Genomic DNA, 21,952 nt, shown 5'->3' with positions numbered 1-21,952 from the left:
TTTTCCCCCATTACAACATTTAGTTCACTAACAACCACATCTCTGTGTTTTAGCAAAACGCATCGAGCAGTTGAACTCAACCTTTGCCAGCTCTCAGCAGTTCCATCAGACCTCCAAGGACTTCCAGTCATGGCTAGGTGAGAAGCTCCAGGACCAGTCTAAACCTCAGCCTGTCTCTGCAAAAGTGGAGATCCTGCAGCAAGACCTGGAGGAACACAGCAAACTCCAGAAGGCTCTAAGTGAACATGAAGAGGCTTTTAATACAATTATTGGGGAAGGGGAGATGCTTTTGCAGAAAACTGATGGCGCAGAAAAACTAGCATTACAGGGGCAACTCACTACTCTCTCATCCAGATGGGAGGAGGTGAAGAAGAGCTCTGCGGAGCAGGCTGATAAACTTCAGAGTGCTCTGCAAAGATCTCGGAAGTATCATGAGCATGCGCAGAAGCTTGGAAGCTGGATTCAAGAATGTGAAGCTAGCCAGGGCAGGGTCAAACTCACTGTTGATCCTGTTGCTGTTGACACCTCTATTTCTCAGGTGAAAGCCCTGCAGAAGGATGTTGACAAGCACAGGGGGATGGTGGAGCAGCTCAACACAGCTGCAGATAGCCTTCTTGAAGTGGCCAACACAGACACGGATTCTATAAAGGAGGAGAAGGTTAGCATTGGCAAAAGAGTGGACAATATCGTAGAGGCCCTGCAAACTAAGAGAGAGTCTCTGGAGAAGCTCTCACACACAGTTAAGGAATATAATGATGCCTACAAAGAGGCAAAGGGTCATCTTGACGGAGCTAAGGAGCAGGTGGAAGCCTTGGAGTCACAGGGAGTGCAGGCACACAGCAACAAGAATCTGGCCAACATCAAAGCCCAGCATAAGAGTTTAGAGGCAGTGCAGAACCAAGTAGAGCACCTGAAGAGCTTGGCCAAGGACCTTGTTGTCAATGTCCCAGATGCTGATGGAGTGACAGACCTCTTGCTGAAGGCCGACAGCATAGAAAAAGACTGCAAGACTCTTAACAAGAAGGTAGAGGAGACGTGCCAAGTGTTGGAGGGTAAATTGCAGGGTATTGGGCAATTTCAAAACCGAATCCGTGAGATGTTTGCACGTTTCACAGACATGGATGATGAACTGGACAGCATGTCTCCTGTGGATCTTGACTTGGTCACTCTTAAAGAACAGCAGGAAAGTATTCAGTACTTTTTGGCTAAGCTGCAAGAGCTGATGGCTAATACAGCCAATGCTGGAGACAGCTATCAGAAGATGCTAGAGACCGAGTCCTCACCTGACCTTTTGGGCCTGAAGAGAGATCTAGATGCTCTGAGTAAGCAGTGTGGCAAACTGTTGGACAGAGCCAAAGGCAGAGAAGTGCAAGTCCAGAATACTCTTACCCAGGTGGAGAAGCTCTATGGTAAACTCCACCAAGTTGAGGATAAACTTTGCAGAGCTGTGGAGAAGGAGGCATCCCAAGAGGCCGTTAGCATGGAAACAGACGTCATCAAACAACAGCTGGAGGCCTTGAAGGTAAGGTGTACCCAGTTTGATGCTCTTCATTTTGAATAGGCCTAAATGCATAATTTCAGATTGACTCATTTTGATTCCTCTAGTTAAATGTGAATGAGTTGTATGATTAACTACAGTGTGAAATTGCAGCAGCATATAAAGTATGGTAGTTCAATGTTACCAGCTTGCTTCGATTTACATTATCACCTTTTTGTTTTGTGCTCTTGGGGGATCAGAGTTGCTACAGAAGTGAACTTGAATATGTTATTTACAGTGGGATCTAACACACTGAATCACGTTCAGTTTTCATTACCTTACATCCTGAATCATGTTCAGTTTGCATCACACATCAGTAATGAAGCTGTGATCATGCCCTGCACTGGTCCTTGCATCCCCAAAGTTTGTCATCTATTTATTATTTTGCTAGACAGTTCTATTCAATTTCTTTGAGCCACATTTTTTTTATATATACAGTCATGTTGTAATTATGGAAAATAGATGGATTTTCAATATTTTTCATATCTTTTAGTCCTCTCTTTAGAGTAATGTTTAATATGTCATCTTTGTTTTGCCAGTTTTCGGTCTGATTGTATTGCCGTTCATCCGATTAGACAAAGAATGACAGCAGTGTGACACCACTTATGTTTTTCTTATTATAAACTAACAAAATACTACAATATTTAAAATAAAAACACACTTGAAATTAGTATGGATAGAGGGAGAATTCTAAGATAAAAGTGCTAAGAGATTTCTTCTCCCACTTGCTAGAGGCTGTATACTATACTACACACTTGCTACATACATCACAATCCTCAGGGGACTGCTGGTTCATTCAGGGCATCTGTTGTTAACAAAGGAGCCACAGCCGATACGCAGCGATAGTGTCAGGAGGGGTAGACCATCACGGCCAGGTGGTCGCCAGCAGGACATCACTTCAGTAATGAAGCTAGGGCCACATCCTGAACTCTTTACTTTCAAACCTTTTATTGTGAATATATATCATTTAAAATGCCTTTTAGCCAATTTGTTTTTAACGTATGTTTTTTTTCTGCTCAGTTGTGTGGAAAAACATCTGCAACCATAGAAAATCTTGACCCATTAACATTATAATCTGAAATCATATATATATATTTTCCTCTACAATGTACAGGTATCATATAACCTCTTCAGGACTACAGGCATTCCTCACAGCTTCCTACAGTAATCATCCTAATGGTCATGGTCATAGTGGTCTTTGTGGGTAGACTATCTGTGAGGGAGAAAGCAACAAAATGATGCAAAATATTTTAAAAGCCTGTAAATTCCTGCAGAGATCCAAAGGAGGATTAACCTATATTTAGCTGTGAAATTATGACACTCTTCTTCATTTAGTCTATTAGACAATAAAGAATGTAAACAGCTGCGTATTGGCAAATGACAAAGATCCCCCCATTAGATGTAGGTCAAGGGATTTTTTTCTTTCAATTAAAGACATTCTGCTCTCACATCCAAACCCCCAATTGAGTGTACCAGATTAAAATATATTTATTGGGGTGGCGGGGATGCAGGTTGTCATTTTGTTGTTTAGCCTTACAGGGCAACATTGATTCAAATAGTTGTTGAGCGGCGTTATAATAGTGCATGTTCATGCCCCTATCTTTGTCCCATCTACAGTATTTTGAGAGGGCCCACGGTGCCTCAGCTGCTGGCAGAAAATCCTCTTTGTACTCATTTGTACCAAGACTTAGCAACAAGAGGAGAATTGTCAGAAAAGCAAAGGAGTGTTGCAGCATGAAAACATTACTTGATCGTGTCATATTTTGTTTTATATTCATGGCATTAGACTCTTGTTGCTGTAGGTAAGTGGTCTTTATTGGCAGCTGGCAAGGAAGAAATAAACAGAGGAAGACAGCTCTTGGATTCATCTCTTTCTTGTACTGTTACCATTTTAGGTCAAGTTTTGAAAGAGACAGGCTTGACTTCATGTGTTTACTCTTGTTTTTCGAGATTTGTAGAAGCCCGACTGAGAAAGTCGTGGTGTAAGTATATCTTTATGTACCTTAAAGGGCAACTGCAGTGACTCAGTGCTACTGGGGGTTTGGCGTGGGTGTCTTTTCTCACTGTTGAGACATTACTTCAGTGTGTTTTTCAATCTGAAAAGGAATTTCTATCGTCTGATTCATACTGTAGCTAGCACAGTTCATTGACTTTTGGTGGTAAAAGTGTCCTTGGGGGTTACGTAGTGTTGCTTACTCACTTGTACATAGAGATGATACGCTGTCCTTGAAGTGAAACATGAAACTTCTATGGAACAGTTTCTAGTTTCCAGAGTCTCCAGGTTCACATTGTTTGCTTTAAGATGACTGCATTAAGAGTTTCTAGTAATTTTTTTCCAGTGTAGAGCTTCTGTTGAAGGTTCCTAAACTTACACTAAACTTTAAAAAACTGTTGTCTGTATAATCTCACAATGTATTGATTAGAAGATAAATATTTTTAAATGTAAATTTAACACCTTCTCGTTAATTAAAATGCTGACTAATTTGATAATGTATTGGTTTAAGCAATTTTTAGCAACATTGCTGCAATTGTTGGTTCCAATTTTGCAAAAAAAAAAAAAAATTAAATTCAGTCTGTGATATTAAAATTGAATATCTTTTGATTTTGGTCCTCTCAAATTTGGCCCTTAGCTGCCAATGTGCTGTCATGCAAACTATATGTGTGGAGCCGCTTTTATTGAGCTGTCCTTTCTTAAACCGTTCATCTACTCAACCTTTTGCTTTTTGCTGAGGTATATAGGACAGTTTGGACAAACAGACTTGCAGTAGTAGCCAGGAATGATTTGTATTCACATATCCAAAAGCCCAAATATTTTAAAAGTGTCTGGGTTTCAGTGGCTGAACATCCTTTTTTTTTTTTTTTTACAATCCCACCAAATCTTAACTGCAAATTTATCTCTGCCAGTTTCCTCTTTCCATCGCTTCTCAAGTATGTGGACCTGGACAAAGGATTTGATATTGTGCAGCTCTTTACTGAGTTACTGTGGAGCAGACAATCCAGGAAACAAAAATAAATTCCTTACATTATCTCCTCTATCTTTCTTCTCCCAGCCGGTCACTGGACATAAAAAGCCCCTTCATGCACTTGGCAGAGTTGCCGGTGTAAAATTACCTGGGACCTGTGCCTCCCTCAGCATTCCACAGTAATTAAGAATATCTGCAGGGTCCACAGCAACCATCCACAAAAAGGAAACAGAGGACAAAAAGAGAAAAAAAGGAAAAAAGTGTATCTATTTCAGCATTGTATGATGTCATCAGAGTGGGAGCTGCTGTTGCCTGCTGGTGTGCAATTTGTGTGTGTGGTGTGTGTGTATGTGTACGTGTGTGTGAAGTTGAAAAGCTAGCGCAAAACGCTTGCCCTGCCTATTCTCCCAGTCAGTGAAAAAAAAGAAGAAAAGTGAGGGAATGTGTCAGAATGCAAAAGATGGCTTAGAAATAAAGTCATGTGGGCCATGTAGATGTAAGGGGATATTAGAAAGGAGGGGGGGGAAAAAGGATTGTGTGTTGACCAATCAACATGTACCGGGGCAGCTCTGAGCACAAATGGAGTTGTGGCAGATGTTGTCTGAATAATGAGCGGGGGCGGGGCATGAAGCCGTCTGCCAGGAGGGTGTCTGTCAGTGCGAGGGGAGCGATGAGAGAGAAAGGGCAGGCTTTTTTGTTTATCCTGGAGTACCAGCTCTCCTCAGAACTGCCTACAGTTTTGGTTGAGCCTGCTGGATTTGTCTGTGGATATTTTTACTTTGCACTGAAGATCTTCCTTTAGCTTGCTCGGATGCTGCGAGGATTTTAGGAGGGGGAAAAGCACTTTGGACCAGAGGACAAGTGATTAAGTTTTGACAGTGCATGAAAAGAGCCTAGAGGAATATGTTTGGGATAGGTGACTGCATTGAAAGACTTGATTTTCAATCTTAACCGAGATAATATGAAGCTGCTATGCCGTCCCAGGATTTGTTTGGAATTTTTTTGTATTGTTTGACAATTTTGTTTCTAAAGCCATATGTTCATATTTGTAAGGAGAAATTCCAATGAGGAATTTAATATTTTATTTTGAAAATTAGGTAGAAATGTTTAGTATGTATTTGCTAAATTCCCATTTAAGTGATGAAAAGATATTTTGCACACTTAATCTTCTTATGTTCATAAGTTACCTTAAGTTCTTTTTTTAAATACTCTGTGTGCACTAAAGCAACATATACCTCAAAGGATTTCATTTAATCCTTAGTGTTTGCATTGTAGTGAATGGTGACAATTGTTTTAACATGGGCAAACCACTGAGCAGACCAGATTGCCTCAGACAAAACCCTTCCTGTGTGGGGAAGGGGGAGGAGGAGGACTTGAACATTGATGACTGCTATGTGCCCCAGAGATCCATTTATGACACCGTCCGGCTGAATGAGCAGATAGACTCGGGCTCGAAAGGCAGCCTTTCTTCCCGGCACTTCACCGGCACCCTTCCTTACACACACCGCACACTGGACCTCAGCAGCCTTTGTGGAAATGGAGGGATCTCTGCTTCTAGTTCATTTGAGCTTAGAACCCGAAAGCCTGCTATGCTGGACGAGCGTGTGGTCTATGATGGACTTAAACTCAATGGGAACATGATCAGGGCGGCTGATACAGTTTTACCAAAGTCACGACTCCTTGGAGGGGAGAAGAAGGACCATCCTCAGCATCGAAGGTCATGGCGGACTTTTGCTCCTCCTAATTTGGCTGACTATGCCAGTCGCAGTGGAACCTTGGGCTCTGGGAGTGTGGAGAGGCCGAGGTTGACCAACGGCAAAAGAGGGCAGAGCATGACCAGTTCACTGACATCTGAAGAGGACTCCGGTCTATACAGTCCTACTGTTGAGAGGGAGCGGCATGCTCACCGCTCCCACAAAAGACCAGGTCCTGGGACAAGGAGCCTGTCATCATCAGAGGCTATGCATATGTCTGGGGACCTTAAAACTTTGCGTTCACTCAGCTCAGGGCAGGAGGAGTTTCCTTTCTCTCCTGTGCGGGAAAATCAGTCTCTTTATCGTAGTAGTAGTTTGGTTCCAGAGCCACAAAAGGTTGAAACTAGTGTGGGCAACCTCAATGAAAAGTATACCCTGAGTAATGGAGAATACAAATTCTCCACGGGGCGGTTGTCATCAGGGTCAGCCTCCAGAACTCAAAATGACAGCTCCGGATGGCGTTCAAGGACTTTAACAGACTATGATGAGTTATCGACTGCTGAGCTGCTGGAGGATGCATCACCTCACACAGACTGTGAGTTGGTTAGTGTGGTGGTGACACAGCCTGAGACATACGGAAACTCTGTAACCCTACCCATAGACAGCCGCCAGCACACAAAACCATGTACTGAGGAACAAGGAGCATCCAGATACAACATGGAGGAACTGGAGGAGTTTCTGCAGTCAGTGGAGGCCTGCTTGCCTAAAAGTCTACATGTGTTTCAGCAAGGAGGAGAGCATGAGATAGAGGCCTTGCTGAATGCCATCGCTTTTTGTCCTGAAACAGACACTTTCTCTCCACAGGTGCCCAAAAATAGCTACTTCCTCCACGCTTTTTTGCTCACAAGTTGTTCCAACATGTTTCATTTGGTTATACATCTTCCAGACGAGTTTTTCCTGCCTGCTGGTTTGGTTTTTCTTTTTTACATATCTGTTTGCATGATGGGCGAAATAGGTTTTGCTCACTAGATGAGCCTGGATGTCTGTGACTGGGCACAGCTGTGCTTTAACTGCTCTTTTAAAAGCTGCTGACTGGTTAGAAGGATGTTTATGTCAGCTAGATTTTAACATCCAACCTGATGGTGTGTGGTGGCAAACATTTGGAAGTGAACTCCTTGGCATTGCTTGAACTTTTTTAAATTTGATATCACCTTTCTGAATTTAAACCACAGAGTTACAGTACGAATTAAAAAGCATTAATTGAAAGCAGGCATGGCAGGGAGCTGCTGTATTGAGACTCATTGATTGTTGGTCTTTGAACACCTGGAACATTAATTCTGTTCTTTTTCATTTCTTTTTAGGCTTTCCAGAAAGAGGAAATTGATCCATTGCAGACACAGCTTCAAGACATCATCTCCCTTGGCCAGGGCCTGATCCAAAATGCTGCCAAAGGCACTAGCACCAAGAAGTGTGAGGATGACCTGGAAGGTGTCAACACAAAGTGGAGTACTCTCAATAAAAAGGTTGTTATATACTACTGGTCTGACAGGTTTGAATATCGGTCACTAAAATACAGAGATATTGGTTATTATTATTAGTATAATGATTCATTCATTGTCTCATTCTTTGCTGAGTTACCAGGTGGCTGTTTGAGCTTTTCTGAAACAGGTGACATCTATATTTACCATGTGGTCTGCAGATTGCTGAGCGTTCAGCCCAGCTGCATGAAGCGCTGCTACACAGTGGGAGGTTCCAGGATGCTCTGGAGTCGCTGCTCAGTTGGTTGACTGACACAGAGGAGCTTGTAGCCAATCAGAAACCACTCTCTGCTGAGTTCAAAGTAGTCAAGGCACAGATACAAGAGCAGAAAGTAAGCCAGTACCACGTGGCATAAACACATACCCAAATATATGAAACACTATTTTGGTCTTTACACTTTTAAGTGTAGGCAATTCACAGAACATTATGACTTTATCATTCATCTTTTTTAACCGACATCCATTTTTAAATCCAAGTGTGGTAAACAAAGCTTTGAGTTTAATGGACACATAATTTGTGCCCATTAGATTTACTGTTTTTCACCATGAACAAATGCTTATAGACACAGTCTATTAAGGGCACCCGGTAAATCTTCTCCTTTGTTTGTCTTTGACAGCTCCTACAGAGGCTGCTAGATGACAGAAAGCCAACAGTGGAGCTGATAAAAAAAGAGGGAGGGAAAATTGCAGAACTGGCAGAGTCTGTGGATAAGGGAAAGGTTGCAAAAGAGATTGAATGCCTAGGGCAGAGGTGGGACACTCTGCTCAAGAAAGCTGAAAACAGGTCTGTATAAACACATGTAGTGTAAACCCATTTGTAAATTCAATGCTGAGATTAAATCACTAATGAAAAGTGTTTAAAGGATTTTGGTGAGATTTTTTTTTTTTTCTTTCACCTGGCTACATTTTTGCGCATCTAATTTGGGTTAAAATATTATTTTAACATTGACCAAAAAAATCACTTTGTTGTTCCTTGTCAAGATTCAGATTCTTGAAAAAAAAAAGGTAAATTAGCAGCATATTACTTGTTGCTTTAGAGATAAAAGTAACTCAGCCCACAGTGCACAGGGAGGACATGAAAGTTTACCTCAAAGTTTCTACACATTTTCATTTCACCTGAACAAAGAGGTATGGAAATAGTTGAATAGAGGGGCAGTATAACTTAGTCTTATGCCATAAATGTTGAACTGTAAATGTAAATGTACTGAAACTTGCTAATAACCTATTTATTAAAAAATTAGACTGAAATTAATTTGCCTGTTAGTCCGCCCATTTAATGAGAAGCTTGTACTTTGTTTCTAATCCACAGATGTTGTTATTTTCATATTTTAGGCACAAGCAGCTCGAGAGCATCTTAGTGGTCACTCAGCAGTTCCATGAGGTCGTGGAGCCACTGAGCGAGTGGCTCGCTGCGACAGAGAAACACCTGTCTAACTCTGAGCCCATTGGCACTGAGACATCTAAACTGGAAGATCAGATCTCTCAGCATAAGGTTATTTCCCTCATTTTGCATCTTTACCATGTGTTTTGGAAGCTTTTCATGAAGCAATCACTTACGTTCAGCTGCATTTATTTTTATTAATTTGGCCTGTTGTGCTTTTCATTATTTCTCATTTCATTTTCATTGAGTTTCAAATTAATTTTTTTTTTTTGTTTTGTGTGTGTATGTTTTCTGTTTCTATCATGTTTCCTTGGTTTCCCATCCACTGTGATCAGGCCTTAGAGGAGGAGATTATGAATCACAGTAAAGACCTCTTTCAGGCTGTCAGTCTGGGTCAGATGCTCAAAACAATGAGCTCAGTGGACGATAAGGACTTTGTTCAGTCCAAACTGGATGCCACCCAGAGCACATACATAGAGCTCCAGGAGCGATGCAGGCGAAAAGCTGAGCTGCTGCAGCAAGCTCTGGCAAATGCCCAGCTGTTTGGGAAAGATGAAGTGGCCCTCATGAACTGGCTCAATGAAGTGCACACCAAGCTGAGTGAAGTGTCCGTGGAGGACTACAAACTAAATGTTCTTGAAAAGCAGCTGGCAGAACAACGGGTATAGACTCCTCCTCAGGCCAGGCATTATGTTGTCATTTCACTGAATTTGCATCAATCATTTTTCAGTTCATTTTAATGATTTGTGTGTCATTGTTTGCAATGGAAAGTTTCATGTCCCTCTCAAGGATGTTCTAAGACCGCCTTTTCTTTCTCAGGCACTACAAAGTGATATTGATTTGAGGAAGGAGAATGTTGACCAAGCCATCTCTAATGGGATGGAACTGCTGAAACAAACAACAGGCATGTCCTCCTTTATAACTGTCTTATCACATGGGGAGTTTTCAGTTTATTCCCAACAAGCAGTTATGTCTCTGTAGTACAGATTATATGTTTCCTCACCCTCTGTAAGCAGCAGTTTAACAGTTCAACAGTTCTTTTTCACAATTGTAGATGACAAACTTAGTTTATATGTTAAAAAAAATCTTAAATTTGCCAACCTGTTTAAGTGATGTAATTACTTACTTTTAGATGAGAAGATAACTACTGTTCTGTAGTATGCTGCTGCATAAACACTGTAGAAATAGGAGACAGTAATTTACTTTCTGTTCACAGGTGATGAGGTGGTTGTTATCCAGGGCAAACTGGATGGTATAAAAACCAAATATGCTGAAATCACCTCTATGGGTGGTAACGTTTTGAAGACACTGGAGCGTGTTTTGAGTCTCTCTTCTAAGCTGCAGCATACTCACGAGGACCTCAGCTCCTGGCTGGAGAAGGCAGAAGCTGAGATCAGCACTTTTGGTGATCAGGAACTAGTGGGCAAGCAGCTCATTCATGCACAAAGCAGGCAAAAGGTAAGACATTCTACAACAAAAAGTGTATTTCTGCTCTTGAAAAAAAGTAACTGCCCAATAATTTCCTTAAAAAAACATGTGTAATCATTCTTTAACTGGTGGTTTCTGTGTGTCACACAAATTTGTCAAGGCCTTGTTGAAGGAGACCAAAGACCAAAAACCTGTAATGGACAAGCTAAATGAGTTGAGCAGTTCTCTGCTGGATCTCATCCCCTGGCACACTCGTGAGGGTCTGGACAAGTTAGTGACTGAGGATAATGAGCGGTACAGAAGTGTCTTTGACACCATCACCCAGCAAGTTGACCAGATCAACGCTGACATACTCAAGTCACAGCAGGTAAAATAGAGGCATTCATAAACCGTGTTAATTTATTTGGCTTTCTCTTGTTCTGTATATAGAAGAAATGTTAACATTTTCAACAGTGAAAAAAATAGGAATGAGTCTCTTGTCTCTTTCCAGTTTGAACAGGCTGTAGATACTGAAGTCGCCTGGCTGACTGAAGCGGAGAGGAAGTTGCTGTCGGTGGGTGAGATCAGACTGGAGCAGGCCCAAACCGCAGCTCAACTCCAAGCACAAAAGGTTAGGCCTTCATAATGTGTGTGTGTGTGTGTGTGTGTGTGTGTGGACACAGGCCTCAATTTAAACAAAGTGCAGTAAAAACGAAGGTTTGTTTGTGACAATCAGCTAAACTCTCTCTGCCGGTTTTAGCTTTTCTCCATGGACATTATGAGGCACAAAGATGCTGTGGATGAGATTGTAAAAACTGGAAAGACCATCATGACCAGCAAAAATCCAGAGGAGAAAGAAATATTGAAGGTAAAAATATAAAACATTTGATACAGGCAATTAATTATTAAGAATATGCAGTCACAGGATCTTCTTTCTTATCAATCAGGCCAAAACACAGACTCTCTTGGAGAAGTACGGTATCGTCAGTCAGCTGAACTCAGAGCGCTCTCTGCAGCTGGAGCGAGCCCAGTCTCTGGCCAGTCAGTTCTGGGAGACCTATGAGGAGATGTGGCCATGGCTTCAGGAAACCTTAAGCACCTTCAGCCAGCTGCCTCCACCTGCCATTGAGTATGAAATGCTCAGGCAACAGCAAGAGGAACTCAGGGTAAGAAGCCGACAGGCGCAGATGTTCAGTAGTAACACTTTCATTCAAATAATGAAAAACTAAACTCAATATGTCACATCCTCTGCAGCAAATGAGAGAGCTGATTGCTGAGCATAAGCCCCACATTGACAAGATGAATAAGACCGGGCCTCAGTTACTTGAACTAAGCCCAGTTGAGGGAGTGCCCATTAGAGAGAAGTACACAACTTCTGACCAACTTTACACTAAACTCAAGGCTGATGTGAAGCAGAGAGCTGCCACTCTGGATGAAGCCATCTCCAAATCCACCCAGGTGACGAGCAGTTATTGGTGTTTGTCTGTTTGTCAACTTCATGTGTAAGTCTGAAAAAATGGCTGCTTCACGACAGTGTTTTCATGGACTCTTTCCATCCTTGACAACATAAGACAAAGTTTTTGTTGGGAACCTGCCATTAAGCTATAATTTCTTAACGTTATACTACTTTTGAAATTAGATTTTTATACTCTTTAGTTAAAGTATGGGTAGCTACTACATAGGTACTACATGATGAGAGTATTTTACCTTTTAAAAAAAACAGAAAATCTTTATAGTTGTATTGCACAAAAAAAGTAATGTTTGGTTATTTCCCTTTTTTGAATTTAAATAATCAATTAAACTAATCCAATACTCAATTGTTTCAGCTCTACTTTGCAGGTATTTAAGGTTATGTCGCTGTGGGTTTCTTAGAATTGTCATTAGAAATATACTGTCTTCTCTGTAACAGGAGTCAAACACTTTACCAGCTGCATTTGGTGATGTGATTGTGTAAATATATAGCGTATAAATACAAAGTGAAGTGTTTGCTTTCCCCGTTCTTCACCAGTTCCATGATAAAATTGACCCCATGCTGGAATCTCTGGAACGGATCGCTGAACGCCTGCGCCAGCCTCCGTCCATCTCTGTGGAGGTGGACAAAATCAAAGAGCAGATTACTGAGAATAAAGCCGTCTCTGTGGATTTGGAGAAACTGCAGCCTTCTTATGAGACACTGAAGCAGCGAGGCGAGGAGATGATTGCACGATCTGAAGGGGCAGACAGGGACATATCTGCTAAAGGTATGGAACATGTTATGTCATCTGGTTTGTTTAGTTTATGTTAGTTTTCTTTTAAGTCCTTTTAATATAATAAAGGTTTTCAGCACAATTTTGCACAATAAAAAAGTCAACTCTATCAAATTACAGTAGCAGGGGTATAAAAGCACAGTTACTAGACAAACCTTTGATAGTTCTATTTGGAAAAACAATTTAAACCATTGTTTCTTGGCTCAAGTTTGTCAATTTACTTTGGATTTGATTTGGATTTTTATGCACTGGATTGCATAACCCTTCCTGCAGGTTTATATTTTATTGGAATGCCATATGCCAAATAGCAGTAGCAGTAGAAGTCTCAGTAAAAACAGACCAAATGTTTTTTCATTAAACGTGTGTGTGAAAGTGTGAGATGTGACTTTGATTTATTTGGTATTTATCATAATTATCATCTCAACAAGCCGTACAAGACAAACTGGACCAGATGGTGTTCCTGTGGAATGACATCCAGGCTTTGGTGGAGGAGCGGGAGGCAAAGCTGCTGGATGTGATGGACCTGGCCGACAAGTTCTGGTGTGACCACTGTGCTCTCATCGTCACCATCAAAGACAGCCAGGACCTGCTGAGGGAGCTGGAGGAGCCCGGAGTTGATCCTTCAGTCGTCAAACAGCAGCAGGAGTTTGTCGAGGTGGACAGATCCACACAATGAAATTATTAAATCAACCAGTGGGCAATGAAGAATAATGGGGCTCCTTTAATCGCAAAAACTGCTTTTTATGTTGACAGGGTTTTAAGGAGGAGATTGACGGGCTGCAGGAAGAGCTTGATGTTGTTCAAAACCAGGGCGCAGAGCTTTTGGCTGCCTGTGGGGAACCTGATAAACCAGTGATAAAGAAAAGTCTTGACGAGGTAAAAGGTTAAATTCATATTTACTCTTCCCTTTACTCGTGTTTTGGAGTGTATGTGCTGTGAGAGTTTGTTGATGTTTAAGAAACTATTTTCAGGTGAATTCGGCATGGGAGAATCTCAATAAGACCTGGAAGGAAAGAGTAGAGAGACTGGAGGAAGCCATGCAAGCTGCTGTGCAGTTTCAGGATGGCCTTCAGGTACTTTGATCACTCTTTTAATAATTTTTCATTCAAGGGTTAGGGTTATATTTTGTCCTTGTTTTTATTGCATGTAGCATTGTATGTACAGTGGGAGAATATACTGATACTTGTTCATGGAGACATATTCATGTGTTTGAAAGTTAAACACACCCAGTGAGCAAGCTTGTTTTTAAAGCCTTCAGATGAAACCACAGATCACAGGGCTTTTTTTTTTACTGCGGTCAGTTGAAGTGATACTACATTTTATGAGAGAACTAAACATTGCATTTCTATATTTGGTCTACACTAGAACCCTTTTCATGATGGAAAAGCTTCAACACAGCTGCTTTATTTTATTTAACATTAAGGATCCTTTTCACATTCCTCTAGGAGAATTGCATTAAAAGTAATGGTATACTTTCAGGGCTTGTTTGGTTGCCATAATTTGTCACTTCTATAGATTAACTACAGGCAAACTGAAGGATTTATTACATGACATGATGCCAACTGTGAAATATGACTCCCTGTGTATTTGCCTTCCTTTCCCTTCTGGTACACAGGGTATGTTCGACTGGGTTGATATTATAGAGAACAAACTGGATTCAATGTCACCTGTCGGCACAGACCTGGAAACTGTGAAACAGCAGATTGTAGAGCTCAAGGTACAATCCTGTGTTTCTGATGTTGCAACGGCATTTTTTATATGTGCTCTAAGGAAAATTTACATTACTGCAGTGGATTATTAATTCCCTTCTTAACTATACTGTTTTCACAACTTGTGTAGCTCTACCATATACCAGCTATGAATATTGAGTGCTTGCGGCATAATATGCCCCACTTTTACAGGTACAAGGGTTCTGTAAAAATACCTTTATACAGTAATCACATTTGCTTTGATGTTCAATAAGACAAATCACATGCTGAAAGGGAGAAGCTGGTATTGTTTGTTTGACTTTGTGCTTGTGTTGGCTGACTGAATGTACCACTGTTTGTGCTGGTTTTGTCAGGAGTTCAAAGGGGAGGCGTACCAGCTCCAGATCGAGATGGAGCGCTTGAATCACCAGGCAGGCCTCCTGTTGAAGAAGGTGACAGAGGAGGCCGACCGCTGTGCCATCCAGGAGCCGATGTCCGAGCTCAAGATGCTCTGGGAAAACCTGGATGAGAAGATCATCAGCCGGCAGGTGATCATGAGAAACATGTAGAGGGGAAGGTGACATTCAAAAGCTCAGAGTTTCCAAATAAAGTTATATGAAATGTCTTATATCTTATATTAACTACTTTTAATCCTGCATGATCTCTGCCTCTATGGTTAATTTTGGACTTCAAAACAGACTCAGAAATGTGGCAGAAAGCTTTGAAATATGCTGCATGCATGTCAAGCTCTTTCAGTAACAGCACAATCTAATGGTGTAATCTGTTATTGATACAGCACAAACTGGAGGGAGGCCTTCTGGCTCTGGGTCAGTTCCAGCACGCACTGGACGAGGTGCTGGCCTGGATGAGTCACACAGAGGAGCTTCTCAATGAGCAGAGGAAGGCTGGAGGAGACCCCAAAGCTATCGAGATAGAGCTCGCCAAGCACCACGTACGACAAACCTCCTCTTAACCAGTTACATACAAATAGTTTTTTTGCACAACTGAAAAAGTTTGAGTGTCCTTGTGCTTGATACGTTCAGAATTTATACATATATATACATTTATATAATATTACATATTAATTTATAAAATACATTCTTCTATTCTAATAAGCTCTTTTTCTCCACTTTCAGTAAACAGTATATCAACTTACAACTATTAGAAAAGTCTGTTTGATTGTGTTTGCAGCACATCTATGTGTCCTTTAGGCTTCAGTGGCATCCAGCCACTAACTCGTTATTTGTGCCTGCTTTGTCCCTACAGGTTCTCCAGATTGATGTGTTGGCTCATAAAGCCACTGTCGAGACAGTAAATAAAGCCGGTAATGATCTGGTGGAGTCAAGCGCAGGAGAAGAAGCCTCTGGCCTGCAAACCAAACTGGAGAACTTGAACCAGCGGTGGAAAGCCATCTTGGAGAAGACCGAGCAGAGAAAGCAACAACTGGAGAGTGCTCTCCTTCAGGTATAAAAATTGTTTGCGTCACAAGTAAAAGGCCTAAGACTCATACATAATTATTTATTATTTAATAAGCTTAATTATTTTATAAGTATTTTATGTCAAAGTTATAAAGGTCTTTTGGAGGAGTGCCCCCTACATGCACCTCTTCCTCCTCCTACTCATTTCTTTTGCATCTTGTTCATAGTTTTGACATGGTTAGAGTGTGCTTTTTCATGTAAGGAATACGAGCAGCAGACTTTATTTCCTTGATTTAGATTTTTATAGATGGCACTTGTGTATAAACGTTTCAGAAACCAATTAAAACACGATTTTATTTGGTACCGAGTTTACCAAAAGTGAGGGTGCAATGCTAAGAGTTAAATGTGTACTACTGAATACCCAGACAGACAGTTTTGGTAGCTTAATGAATGTAAGGAAATCATAACTCATATATCCTCCTCTCGAGCCGTAAGTTGCTAACAATGAGTGTGTGTGACACCTTTTGTCCTGAGTCAGGTTGTATTGTGTTGTAGGCACAAGGTTTCCATGGTGAGATAGAAGATATGCAGCAATGGCTGAAAGACACAGAACGTCAGCTGTTGGCATCAAAGGCTGTGGGAGGCTTACCAGACACAGCCCGCGAGCAGCTTAACGCCCATCTGGTATGTATTTAACAATATGAAAGGCCGCATACAGATGGCAGGCTTGTAAGGAGACGACTGTGTGTTTCTCTGTTTTATGTGAAGTGTGAAAAATAAATGACACTACAATATACACTACTTGATTCCTCCAGAAAAACATGAGAAAAAGCCTTTAAAGTGTTTCAAATTGATTTAGCCATGTCAGACAATAATGAATTTAGGAATGTTTTCCTTCTATGTTTCCCTTTCCTCTAATGGAGAAACATTTTCATAACAAACTATTCTCAAAGAAGCACAGGTTGTGATAAATGTATTGAACCAAGAATAAGAGGTTACTGGAAAGCAATAACTATCAATTTTGTAACATTATACTGTGGGAACATTTGTTGGTACATGGCTCTTCGAGCCTCTGTATGTGTCACTCCTCTGATTCTTTCTCTGTTTTTGGACTTGCTTTGGACTAACCACGAACTAATTAATTATATGCAATTTCAACACTGCAGAATCCAAAAGTAAAAGTTTAGCTGGAACTGGAATGTATCCGTTTAATGAAAGCGTTACTCTCCTCATAGCATTATGTGTCTTCTTGTAGGAGTTGTGTTCTGCCCTGGAGACGAAGGAGGAGCTCTATCAGGAGCTGTTAAACAAGGGTCACCAGCTGCTCATGACAACGCCCGAGGGTCCAGACAGCAACACGGAGCAGGACCTCACCAACCTAAAGGAGAAATGGGAATCAGTCCAGGGGAAAGTTGCTGAAAGAAAGGTATAGGGGTCATTGACTGGTCTTAGCTTAATGATTCACAACTTGAGGTTTAGGTCCCAGTGAGAGATCGCGGACATGCCCTTAACACTCCAGTTCAAAGCCTCTAATTGCAGTGCTGATAATGAATGGTGTAAAGACAGAGTGCTGGCAAGCGCACACACAAGATTCAGTCACACTGTAGATTACAATGGGCGAGTTACCGTCTGACTCAGTTAGGAACAACAATGGTCTTGTCTTATTCATATGTTGCCATAGTAAAGAGTATTAAGAGTTGTGCATAAAATAAATAATGGAGCCAAACTTATAATGGAGCCAAGATAAAGACTCATCGGTCATTTTGTGATTCTTTTGGAAATTCTCTTTATATGTTCATCCATTAGAATAACATTTTCTCACTTTTGTTGCTGCTATAAATAAACATCTCCACTTTTTTTGACAAAAAAAAAGAAAAACCCTCTGTCCCTTACTTCACTCGCTCCACATATGGAGCTTCTTATTCCTGTTGCTTTAATGTTTGCTTTCGCTTCCAGTTTTATTTTCGTCCTGTTTCCAGGAATGTAATGTCTGGTCTAAACAGAGCTGCACAGAGTTGTAGCTGCTGGCCAAACGTGCTGCAACATATGTCCCAGGTCTCGAGTTTAATGCAGTAAACACAAACTTGCGCATAGTGGAATCATAAAGTATGTGCTAACTTAAACTGCAATTCCATACTTAGCTTGTAACAGGGCTTGCAGTATGCATTACCTAGCTCTCCTCAGGTCTATAATGTCATTAACACAGCTTTTACTATCATGTGATGAGATGGTGCCAGTGGCCTTGGCTGCAGCTAACGGATGTTTTTCAGGAGTGGAGTCACTGTGGATGTTTCTTTCATTCAATTAAAAGCTCATCACTCCATTCTGCATCATCGTCAGCCTCTCCAGAGATGCTAACTTCCTCTGTTTAAGGTCATGTTTAGTACGATAGAGGAGTAATGCCTCCCCCCCCCTTTTTTTAATCTAATGTTGTAGCAACCAAATGCTTTGTTTTTAGCATTGTGTAGTTTGATACAGAAAAGATAAGCGGATTGTTTCTGTCAATATGTGTAGATTCTGATCTTGAGCTGTGTCCACAGGTGAAATTAGAAGAAGCCTTGACACTGGCCACAGATTTCCACAACTCTCTACAAGACTTCATCAACTGGCTAACACAAGCAGAGCAGACGCTCAACATGGTTTCCCCTGCGTCCCTTATACTGGAGACCATCATGTTTCAGATTGATGAGCATAAGGTAATGAAATTAAATACTTTTAATGTCTTGGAATGTTTGTTTTTTCTAGTACTGGAAACAGAAGCAGTTTTTGAAATGAGAAATTGAAGCACTTTCATCTGTGTTTGTTGTATTTGGCAGTTCATGTTTGCTAATTCTACTGCATCAAAAAGCCAACCATGACTTGTTGATTCCATCTGTTATCACATTGAGAAAAACGCTTATCAGCGCATTAATGACAATTGTACAGCCTATAATGATTTTTGATACCAAACCTCTCCCTATCTCTGCACTGTGCCATGTTTATGCAGATGTTTGTGACAGAGGTAAACTCACACAGAGAACACATCATAGAATTGGACAAGACAGGAACACATTTGAAGTACTTCAGCCAGAAACAGGATGTGGTTCTTATCAAGAACCTGCTGATCAGTGTGCAAGGCCGCTGGGAAAAGCTGGTACAGAGATCTGTTGAGCGAGGTCGCCTGCTGGATGACGCCAGGAAAAGGGCCAAACAGGTAGAGCTTTGTGCAAATTTACACTGGGTTTAAAATTGGCTCTCTTTCAGTGCTGCTAGGACATTTTTATTATCATTGGAAAGCTCTGGAAATAGTATATTAAGCCTGTTTCATATTCTCTCTGCTGCTTATTATAGCATTTTCGTTTATCGGGGCCTCTTACGTTCCTTGGCCCTGAAAAACTAATCATATGAACATTAAACAGGACTCAGCGATAAATCAAGTGAAATCATACCTTATTCAAAATGCTTTACTCTGTGTTCATTTATTTATTCTTCATTAGTTCCATGAGACATGGAATAAACTGATGGAGTGGTTGGATGAATCTGAGAAGACTCTGGACTCAGAGGTGGAAATTGCCAATGATCCAGACAAAATCAAGATGCAGCTGGTGCAGCACAAGGTGAGCATCATCTTTAATGGTTAACTTGGAACGGGATGAAACTTAAAATAGATGTGAACATTTAATAGCAGAGTTATATTTAAATAAAAGGAACAATATTTGCATGTGAATCATTTTTTGCTGTTTAATGAACCATATTTGTGGTCCTTTAAGTGTTGGAGGGTTGGAGGAACATAATTCCAACAGTGAAAGCTATTTACAGGAATTACAGCATCTACAGAAGGCATTAGCACTTGTGTTTATTTGTGCTATACACTAGACCGTCCCCTGTTTTTGTCTCTGCAGTGTTATGCAGGGAGATTGTCATAATCCTGTGATAGACCAAATGTATCAGGGGTGACCTTGCTTTTAGATACTTTTAATCTCTGCACAGCAGTGACCCCCTTTTTTGGTTTCCTTAAACCTAGTGTCATCTTAATCACAAAGCACACAAACAGATTAGGATAGTATCTGACATGCCAGCAGTAATAAGCAGAAAATCTCTTGAGCCCTGTGGATCTATAGCTGTATATTTAAAACAATCCAATTGTGTGGTTGTTTATTGTAAAATACAGTAAAACTACTTTATTGCTTATTTATTTGTTGAATGCGTTTCTTATGATATATTTCTCACACCTATACAGGAGTTCCAGAGATCTCTGGGCAGTAAGCACTCGGTGTACGACACCACCGCTCGGACAGGGCGGGCCCTGAAAGAGAAGACCTCCCTGCAGGATGATAATCAGAAGCTGGACGACATGCTGAGTGAACTGAGGGACAAATGGGACACTGTGTGTGGCAAGTCAGTAGAAAGGTAAGAATACACATCTGTTCCTGTGTTGGATCCCACCAGCTACAAGTCCGACCACTTGCAGTACTTCTGAAGACCACTTCATTCACTGTGAGCGGTTTGTTCTCTCCTGCAGACAAAACAAGCTGGAGGAGGCCTTGTTGTTCTCTGGGCAGTTTACAGATGCTCTCCAGGCTCTCATTGACTGGTTATACAGAGTGGAACCACAGCTGGCTGAAGACCAGCCTGTACACGGAGACATAGACCTGGTTCTCAACCTGATAGACAACCACAAGGTAGAAAACTCCGTCTAACAAAGACACAAGAATGACCCACCTTTTATTATTAATATTGTTATTATTTTAGTGGCAGGACTGAAAACCAAGGTGGTGCCCCACCCTTTTCTTTCATTACTGATCGGTTTTTATTACAATACAAAACAAAGGGCACTTTAACCACACAAGGGTTAAACTACAGGATATATTCAAAGAAGAGACTTATGGTGGCATCATTCCATTCAGAGTCTCTGTTCTTTTTTTTTTTTTAACGTGATTATAACAATGAAGCCACTTTGTCAGCAACATTACTAATTCTGCTACTGTGGCACCAATAGTCTGTGTTGAAGTTTTTATTATATAATTTAAAGTAAAAATTTCTCTTTGAAGTTTTGTTAAATTATTAGTAGAAGAAATACTGTTTGATTCAGTTACTCAAATCCGTTTGTGTTGTCTAACTTTGTATTTCGCTATCTTTCCCCTGCAGGTTTTCCAAAAGGAGCTGGGAAAGAGGACAGTAGGCATTCAGGCCCTCAAACGTTCAGCTAGAGAGCTGATCGAGAGCAGCCACGATGACTCTTCCTGGGTCAAAGTCCAGATGCAGGAGCTGAGCACTCGCTGGGAGACAGTATGCAACCTCTCCGTGTCAAAGCAGGCTCGGCTGGAGCAGGCCCTCTGTCAGGTACTGAGGAGCTACAGCGGTTAGATCCAAGGTGAGTTCAGTCTGTGAGCCTGACATGATCTGTGATTTCTTTCTGTAGGCTGAGGAGTTTCACTCTACTGTTCATATCCTGCTGGAGTGGCTGGCTGAGGCAGAGCAGAGTTTGCGCTTCCACGGCAGCCTGCCTGATGACGAGGAAGCTCTGCGGGCACTTATTGATCAACACACGGCAAGCAATGCAATTCTTCTTCTTCTTGCTCTGCTTCTTTGAATAATTCTTTTGCTTAAACAAACTGTTAAGACCACAATTTAGTTATTGCACCATGTATTCAAGTAGATGCCATGTATTGTTTCATGCCAAAAACATATTATCATGGAAATTTTTCTATGATATCATTGGATTGAAAAAGCTGTACCTCGCTCAAGTATGAAAACAACCTTACAAGGAATGGCTTATTTTTGTATTTGCCAAAGACAATCCAGTCCAAATCTAAATTCTTTTTACATTTTGTGATCTTAAGGAATTCATAAAGAAACTGGAGGAAAAGCGAGCGCCTCTAAATAAAGCAACCAGTATGGGGGAGGCGATTCTGAGCATCTGCCATCCAGACTCTATTACAACCATCAAACACTGGAACACCATCATTAAAGCCCGGTTTGAAGAGGTCAGTCCACAGCTGCATGTCTGCATAGATGCCTTTCTGCCCTGTCATAACCAGTCAAACAATTTAGAAAGACTTCATCCAGCCTTTTCACACAAATTGATAAATTAGGTTTGC

General features: G+C 41.1%; 1 protein-coding gene across 27 annotated transcripts in view; it reads left to right on the top strand.

The window, feature by feature from the left end:
• The window catches only part of dst (dystonin), a 93,185-nt gene that overhangs the window by 61,999 nt on the left and 9,234 nt on the right, over positions 1–21,952 (top strand). For 22 of the 27 annotated variants that reach the window (XM_067522476.1, XM_067522467.1, XM_067522492.1 and 19 more), the window contains 31 exons: positions 54–1,522; positions 7,556–7,717; positions 7,894–8,064; positions 8,350–8,516; positions 9,065–9,224; positions 9,449–9,775; positions 9,933–10,017; positions 10,330–10,571; positions 10,702–10,908; positions 11,032–11,151; positions 11,281–11,388; positions 11,468–11,686; positions 11,775–11,978; positions 12,529–12,760; positions 13,195–13,421; positions 13,520–13,642; positions 13,738–13,839; positions 14,382–14,483; positions 14,829–15,002; positions 15,251–15,406; positions 15,721–15,918; positions 16,428–16,556; positions 17,128–17,298; positions 18,413–18,568; positions 18,859–19,065; positions 19,349–19,468; positions 20,092–20,261; positions 20,374–20,533; positions 21,000–21,194; positions 21,274–21,402; positions 21,695–21,838. In XM_067522476.1, coding sequence (XP_067378577.1) covers positions 54–1,522; positions 7,556–7,717; positions 7,894–8,064; positions 8,350–8,516; positions 9,065–9,224; positions 9,449–9,775; positions 9,933–10,017; positions 10,330–10,571; positions 10,702–10,908; positions 11,032–11,151; positions 11,281–11,388; positions 11,468–11,686; positions 11,775–11,978; positions 12,529–12,760; positions 13,195–13,421; positions 13,520–13,642; positions 13,738–13,839; positions 14,382–14,483; positions 14,829–15,002; positions 15,251–15,406; positions 15,721–15,918; positions 16,428–16,556; positions 17,128–17,298; positions 18,413–18,568; positions 18,859–19,065; positions 19,349–19,468; positions 20,092–20,261; positions 20,374–20,533; positions 21,000–21,194; positions 21,274–21,402; positions 21,695–21,838 — 6,536 coding nt within the window. The remainder of the gene's footprint in view (positions 1–53; positions 1,523–7,555; positions 7,718–7,893; positions 8,065–8,349; positions 8,517–9,064; positions 9,225–9,448; positions 9,776–9,932; positions 10,018–10,329; positions 10,572–10,701; positions 10,909–11,031; positions 11,152–11,280; positions 11,389–11,467; positions 11,687–11,774; positions 11,979–12,528; positions 12,761–13,194; positions 13,422–13,519; positions 13,643–13,737; positions 13,840–14,381; positions 14,484–14,828; positions 15,003–15,250; positions 15,407–15,720; positions 15,919–16,427; positions 16,557–17,127; positions 17,299–18,412; positions 18,569–18,858; positions 19,066–19,348; positions 19,469–20,091; positions 20,262–20,373; positions 20,534–20,999; positions 21,195–21,273; positions 21,403–21,694; positions 21,839–21,952) is intronic. The other 5 variants (XM_067522647.1, XM_067522639.1, XM_067522654.1 and 2 more) reach the window with 1 other exon arrangement.

This window comes from Channa argus, chromosome 1, assembly GCF_033026475.1.
Source record: "Channa argus isolate prfri chromosome 1, Channa argus male v1.0, whole genome shotgun sequence".
Taxonomy (NCBI): domain Eukaryota; kingdom Metazoa; phylum Chordata; class Actinopteri; order Anabantiformes; family Channidae; genus Channa; species Channa argus.
The sequence above is the reverse complement of the archived record's forward strand: the minus strand, read 5'-3'. Positions and strand labels throughout refer to the sequence as shown.